Genomic DNA, 7,657 nt, shown 5'->3' on the forward strand with positions numbered 1-7,657 from the left:
GTGTGCTCATTTCCAAATGATAATTTCTTCCAAAACAGAAACCTACGGAATAACTCATTATAGTTTAATTATTTGCAGTTGAAATAGAAATTACGTAGAGAAAAGCAAAACTCCTAATTAAAACCATGACATATAAATACAAGTATACAATAATGTAAAGGAGACTTTCCCGTTTTCTTTAGTGTTAATATAATAATTGAAGAGGACTTTTTTTTTTCTAATCAATGAGGAATACTTGCACACCACACTATTTTTTCAATACACATACATCCAATTTGAGGATATATTGTAGTATCCATGTTATATATATATCATGTATAATTCCATAAGTGTACAAAGCCTTGCCTCTACTTTTAAAGGTAGACAGGTTGTTCCTGATAGACCCTCGAGTCATATAATACATACAAAGATCTATGAAATCATGTAATGTAACTATCCATTTCTACTTGACCACTTGGAATCAATATTTCCCACAAACAAGTACTGTATTTCATTTTCCCAATAAAATATACAGAAGTATCATATATATGGGGAATATAATACATGAAATTTAATACCGTAATAATAACTCATAAAAGTCCAAGAAATTAAAGGAATCTATAAGAGTCATAACTCATAACATAACTTTACTTTTACATTTCATTAATTAGATAGACAAATTATGATGTCAAAGTACATAGATCAGTTGTCAATACATACGCTAACAACTATTTCTGAAAATACTCCTCCTAGATTTCCTTCTATAATCTTATTCTTACAAATTTTTTTCAAATATAAAAAAACATAAATTAAATTCTTCCCTTTTAATTAAGTCCTAACGAACTAGTGGTGAGGCAGGAATAGGAGAGGAAAGTGGTGACAAAACACTTTCATCATACATTCTTTTCGAAAAACTAAGTCTTAAATTATTCTTCTTCCATTGTTGCTTCTTTTCCATCGCGCTCGATTCATCTCCACTTTTCTCAACACGTACAAACCTCCGAATCCTCGCGAGCGCGATATCCACCGTTCCATCATCCATATTCGCAAAACAAACTCGGAACCACCCTGGCTCTTGACATTCAAATGATGATCCAGGCGAGACGTTGAGCTTTACGTCGTTTATAATAACTCTCCATAACGACATTTCACTATCGAAAGTCGATTCCCTTAAAAGCGGACGCAAATCCATCCAACAAAAAAGCCCCGCATTATTTTTCAAGCATTTAATTCCCACTTCTTCGAGTCCATTGGTAAAATGTTTGTGTCTTTTAGCTAACCTTATCGCACTTTCTGTCAGAAAATTATCGACGAATTTTTCGTCCGATAGCATAGCGGCTAAAAAATATTGCGTTTGAGTTGACACTAAACCGAAACTCGACATTTTTCTAGCGCAATTAACGACGTCATCGTTAAAAGAATATACGATTCCGATTCTAAATCCTGGTAACCCCATGTCTTTTGAAAGACTATAGACGATGTGAACTAAATCTTTGTTGCAATAAGTCATTTCCTTTTCATCGAGGATTTCAGCTATGCTGACGAATTGAGGCGTGTCAAAGACCGTGGCTGCGTAGATTTCGTCGCAAACAAGGTGGATGTTGTGTTGGTTGGTGAAACTCAAGAGACTTTTCAGTGTGTCTTTGTCCAAAGTGGTACCCAATGGATTTGATGGATTGGTCAAAATCAAACCTCTTACTTTGATGTTTGATTTTTGTGCATTTTCATATGCTTCTTTTACTGCTTTTGAAGTAATTTTGAAATTGTTGGAGCTCTCACAGTGAATTGGAAGAAGTTGTACTCCAGTTCTCCATCTTAGATCTCTGTTAAATCTGCATTAGTCAATTGCCAAAATATTGTTAGTTAGGACTTAGAAATAATATATACTACATATATGCAATAATTGACTAGTGTAACATGCATCCCCACGTGGGAATTTTTTTTCCAAGCTAATTTATTTCAGTGTAGTACGGTATAAAGTGCGTTTTACTAAAAATAAATAAAAGTAAAAAAGGTATGTCAGACATTATTTTACCAATTCTAATGAGATAACGAGAAAGAGTAACAATCTTGACTTGTGTTAATTACTCTCTAACAAGTCATTGCTAATGTTTGAAATTTCATTTTACCTCGATAAGCAATAGTCACGACTCACGGGTCAAGCAAGAAATTAAAGTGGGGATCAATTCTTCTAAAAAGTTCTCAATAATTGACCACTGTATCTTAGTTCTTTTTTTAGTATTTTGTGTATTTTAATTTTTTTCCTTATTCGTCTATTTGACTATTGTTTTTATCAGTATTTATATTTCTCTCTTTAATCAATTACCACCAGAATTTATTTTTGTTTTATAAGTGTGAATACAAAGCTTCACGAACAAGCTGGATTCCACTAAAGAAAGATATTATGAATCACTTTTAATATAAGAATAATAAAATTCAAGAAAGAGCTTGCGTGATAATCCCGTAATTAAGACTAATTAAACTCTCATTGTCTTAAAAAAGAATGACAAACACATCTATTATTATTATTATTATTATTATTATTAATAATAATAATAATAATCAATTAATTAATTCACCAGAATGTTCTTCTGATGGCCCAAAGTTAAACCGACCAACATAAAAAGACAAATTCCCCAAAGGAACTGAGTAGATTAAGTTATATACATCGTGAGTATACTAAATTATTTATATTATTCAGCCACTTAATGAATATTTTTGGATAATTAAATAAATTTATAATAATTTTAAAAATAAGTCAATTTATCTAATAAACAAATACAAAATGATTTGATGGTTTTTTTTAATTATATAAAATGAAAAATACGTACGCTGGGTAATATGGTGAAGGTACTAAAAATGCATCGCCTGGATCAGCCAAACAAAATATAATTGTCTCATTAGCTCCAGTGGCACCACCAGCCATAACAACTCTTTCTGGATCAAATCTAACTCTTCCTCCTCTTGTTTTCTCCATAAATTTCGCAATCGCCTGCAAATATAAAATCGTTAGCTATATATACTTACGAATTTTTATACTATCAGTGTAATTTAACTGACTATAGTACGATACGTACTCTTCTGAATTCAGGCAAGCCATGATAATCTTGAAAGTTGGCAATGGCCTTGAATGATTTGATTCCTTCATTGGAACAAATTGAAGCTTTTGGGTTTCTCTTAATCCAATCCTCTATCAAGTCTAAACAAAGCTGCAAACGATGTTTCAGAGAAAATTATTAATAGTCTGTTCGGTCAAACTATGAAAATCTATTTTATTTTTTTTAATACAAAGAGAAAAGCAAATATATTAAAGTACCTGATTTTCAGCAAGTCCCATTTGGATAACTCCATTTGGGTTCTTTAGAGGGTGGAAAGGATCGCTATCGTATGCTTTCCACCCATCAAAATATGGCGAGTTTTCGCCATGTTCTTCACTAGTAGCCAGCTTTGACAAGATTGAGTTGGTCTTTGCAATCTCAAATCCCATTTTTTTTGTTTCTAAATGAGTTTAAAAGTGAAGAGAATTAAGAAGATGAAAATTAACAAAATGCACACAACTCACAAGTGCTTAACTTCAAATACTTTTAATAAATAACTAATTGTATTAAAAGTATTATGTGTTTCTTGTAGTTGTGTTATGGTAAGAGAATTAAGGCATGAGTGAGGGATATATATAGGGAGAAAGACTGAAGTGTTTAATGAGAATATGTCAACTAACGTATAGAAGAATTACATCACAAAAATAAAAATAGAAAAGTCTATTTTAATGTTCAAAATCTTGAAAAATAAAAGTACCCATTAAAAGAAAAAAGTAGATCTACGATTCTTACTATTTTTTTCCCAATTCTTTTTAATGTTGGGTATTTGACTAATTTAGTCGTAATTGCTTGCGTCTGACAAGTTAAAAATGAAATTTCATGTTCAAGCTAGAAGCTACACGTGAGAAAGAAAAAAGTTGAGAATACAATGGTACTACTGGTAATTTAATTATTTTTTCTTTATATCTTTTTCAAGTAGTATATATAAATAATAGGGATAATTACTGCCCTGAACTGGGTAACGAAGAGAAAGAGAATGGACCGCGGATGGTAATCGTGGTTGATTTTGATTTGAGGATCTTACGCGGCGGAGATAGTCATAGTTGATTTTGATTTGAGGATCTTACGCGGTGGAGCGAACTTTTCTATCGTGTTGCATTTTTTCTGGCGGACCATTCAATCATCTAGTTTATAAAATATGTATAAAGTTCATACTGCATAGATAGTGTATATTTTATATTAAATAGATGTTTGGATGTATGATTTCATCTCATGATTGAAATTTTCAATTATACGATTTTCTATGTATTAACCATTTATTTTACATGTAAACAAAAATTTTAGTTGATATTATTACTCATACCAACCTTTAAATCATTTATATCGGATATAACCATTACTCTCACCAATCAAATTTATTACTACTTCAAAACCAACCCCTACTTTATTTATTATTACCAACATGAGAAGATTGTTTGTACTGTGGAAGGATTATATTAAATATGTTGTAATTATTTTTTTTAGAATATTTGTCTTGTGATAGTGTAATTATGAACTTTTGTTTATTTGGTAAGATTGTATAAAGAATTGAGTCTGTTTTGATAGAGTTTTATGTTTATAAACAAAAAGTACAACTTAAAAATCTAAATTGCATGTTCAAGCAAAACTCTAACTTCGTCATCTCATATCATTATTTCATCTCACATGATGAAACAAGCCCTTAATATACATACTTATATATAACATATATACTAATAAACTATTTGACCGAACAATATATATTCACAAGTATCCTATAATAATATAGTGCTTTGATTTTTCATTTGAATGGAGGCTTATCATGGGCTGCTTAATTGGCCTAGTCTTGGTTAGGCTTGTATTCCTTCCTCAGAATATTTTGGTATCAAATAGGGAATTAAAGCTACAAAATAAAAATGTGGGAGAATTCATTCATTCTTTGTGTTTGCAGGAAGTTTCCCAACAAGCAGCACATAGAAAATATATCAATGACTTTTCGAAGCTAATTGTATTGGTTACAAGACTAGTAAAATTCAATATACTAACTTTTTGACTTTGGTTAACTTAAATATTTACTGTGGGTGGTAGGTTATTTTTATTTTGTACATATCATGGATCTCTTAATAATTAACATTTCCAAATAATGTGTTAATTAATTTCTTTTACATTCGACATTATAAGAGCCCATTTGGATTGATTTAAAAAAAAGTATGCCCTCCGTTTAAAAAAGAATGACCTAGTTTGACTTGATACGGAGTTTAAGAAAATAAAGAAGTTTTTTGAATCTTGTAGTCCTAAATTAAAGTTATATCAAATGTACAAAATTGCCCTTTAATCATGTGGCCTTAACATGCCACGTGGAAAGCTGAAATTAAAATGTTGCCAAAAAAAAAAAAAAAGTCATTCTTTTTTAAACAGACTAAAAAGGAAAGTGGGTCATTTTTTTAAACAGAGGGAGTAGCGTTAAGTCAAACTTAAATGACTTTTAAGTAAAAAAATAAAAGTCGTGGAGACCTACTTTTGGTTTTTAACTTATTTTAAGTTATTTTTGAACTTGCCAAACACTTCCTAACTTTATTTTAAGTCATTTTTGACTTATTTTAAGTTATTTTTATATTTGTCAAACACTTTCAGAAGTCAAAAACTGACTTTAAAGTAGATTTGACAAACGTTTAAGTCAATCCAAACACCCGCTAAGTGAAAAAAGTTATAGAAAAAATTGCCACGGAATTCATCGCTAATTTGAAGACATAACTAATTTCTATCGCGAAACAATAGAAATATGATTTCAGGTCATCGATTCTATTAAGCCCTCAGCCTTAAGTGTGTGTATATATATATATATTGAGTTTAAATTTTGTGCATCATCAGTGTATAAATTATTTTACACCATCAGGTAAATTAAAGGATAATAACATGATTTTTAAATTAAAATTTAGGAAAAGATAATGAAAAACAATTATAGTCCTAGCTATACTCTAAATCAAATTTATTATTGAGTAATATCATTTCCTTTTCTAGCGTAAATCAAATCTGTATCCCTTAATATCGTTAGGAAGTTAATCAAAATTTTAAGTTTTCATTTTTATTTTGGGAATGAAAAATACTTCAACTTTGGTCGAAATTGTTGTTACGATACCAAACTTTTGGAAAGGACCTTGTACCCCTGTACTATTTAAATAGTGTATTTTTAAAGGTATATTACGTGGACATCATAAATATTGCATCATTTTAAATAGTAATGTGTCCACGTGGGCTACATATATACCTTTAAAATACACTATTAAATAGTGCAAGGGTAAAAGGTCCTCCATAAAATTTGGTATCGTAACAGCAATTTCGGCCAAAGTTAAAATATTTTTCAAACCATTTTCCCTTTTATTTTAAAAGATCGTCGTCACTAGTAGTTGAATAGTCATTAAATGTGTTAGATATTGTGAATAATTCTTTAACGCTTTAGCCATAGACAAGCAATGAGGATCGAAAGTCTAAATATATATATATACCACTAATAGCCTAAGGTACAGAGTTCTTTTTCTTCATTCTTGTTTTGAACTTCTGAACAGAGTGATTCATGCACTAGTACATACTCGTTTATTGCATGGCATTGTACCAAAGTGTACAATCTTCTCCCATAATAGAGGAAAAATTAAAGCCTAGATTTATTTATCCAATTTTACGTAAAAGAATAAAGTAAAGTTGTTCGATTACAATAACATATCTAGTGAAATCTGACTAAGTGGGGTTTGGAAATAATAGAGTGTATGCAGATTGCAAACCCTTGGCACATGAAGTGCATCAAACCTAAGAAAAGAAGAAGAAAACAACGGAGAACGCATAGAAGTGAATAAGAAAACCAATGTAAAGTCAACAAGAAATAAATATTAGTGTGATAATCGAAATACAAAAAACAACATATGACAAAAACTACAAGGTCGGTACGACTAGTACTATGACATGTACTAACAAACAAAAACCTTCGCAAGAGAAGATAACACTTTACCCCTACTAACCTTCTACCCTAATATGCCTTGTATATGGAATTAAAAATTGTAATCCTACAAGGACGTGACTAAAAGACCTTTTGTCAAAATTATAAAATATATTTTTGTTTATATTAAAGTAATAATTTGTGTTTGATCAAGGTATCAAAAATACTTTTGAATTTTTTTAATTTCAACTTCAACTAATACTTTAAAATGTCTTTTTTTTTCTTCTAAAACCTTGATTAAACAACTCAATAAAATCTTGAAACTAAACATTTAAAAAAAAAATTAAAACAACTTATAAATTTGGTCAAACATACTATAAATCCAAATAATTGAATAAAGGGATATCCAAAATGAAGACATTACTTGTAAGATCAAGAAACGAGTTGTTTCTTCATTACATTATTATTACTTAATATGGGGATAGCTTATTCCTATTTTTTGGGAGGTAACCAAAAAAACGTGTTTGGAAATTAGGACTCGACTGACCAATCACTAGTGTGTTTGTGTATTTTTGTCTTGGATAACGTGTACATGTACTTCCAATTCCTCAGGATTAATCAGAAAATTCAAGATTCATGTGCATGGGACGGTGACCAAAAGTAGGAACCCCCCACCCCACCCCCACCCCCA

General features: G+C 30.4%; 1 protein-coding gene across 1 annotated transcript; it reads right to left on the reverse strand.

Annotated features, from left to right (window-relative positions):
• Positions 1-616: 616 nt before the first annotated feature.
• On the reverse strand, positions 617-3,626 carry LOC102577574 (1-aminocyclopropane-1-carboxylate synthase 2). The gene is made up of 4 exons (XM_006339567.1): positions 3,296-3,626; positions 3,057-3,188; positions 2,811-2,971; positions 617-1,811 (listed from the first exon to the last, which is right to left on the reverse strand). The coding sequence occupies exons 1-4, from the start codon at positions 3,464-3,466 to the stop codon at positions 815-817; spliced, it is 1,461 nt and encodes a 486-aa protein (XP_006339629.1). The 5' UTR covers positions 3,467-3,626; the 3' UTR covers positions 617-814.
• Between the last annotated feature and the right edge of the window lie 4,031 nt (positions 3,627-7,657).

Source organism: Solanum tuberosum, unplaced genomic scaffold (genome assembly GCF_000226075.1).
Source record: "Solanum tuberosum cultivar DM 1-3 516 R44 unplaced genomic scaffold, SolTub_3.0 scf00010, whole genome shotgun sequence".
Classification (NCBI taxonomy): domain Eukaryota; kingdom Viridiplantae; phylum Streptophyta; class Magnoliopsida; order Solanales; family Solanaceae; genus Solanum; species Solanum tuberosum.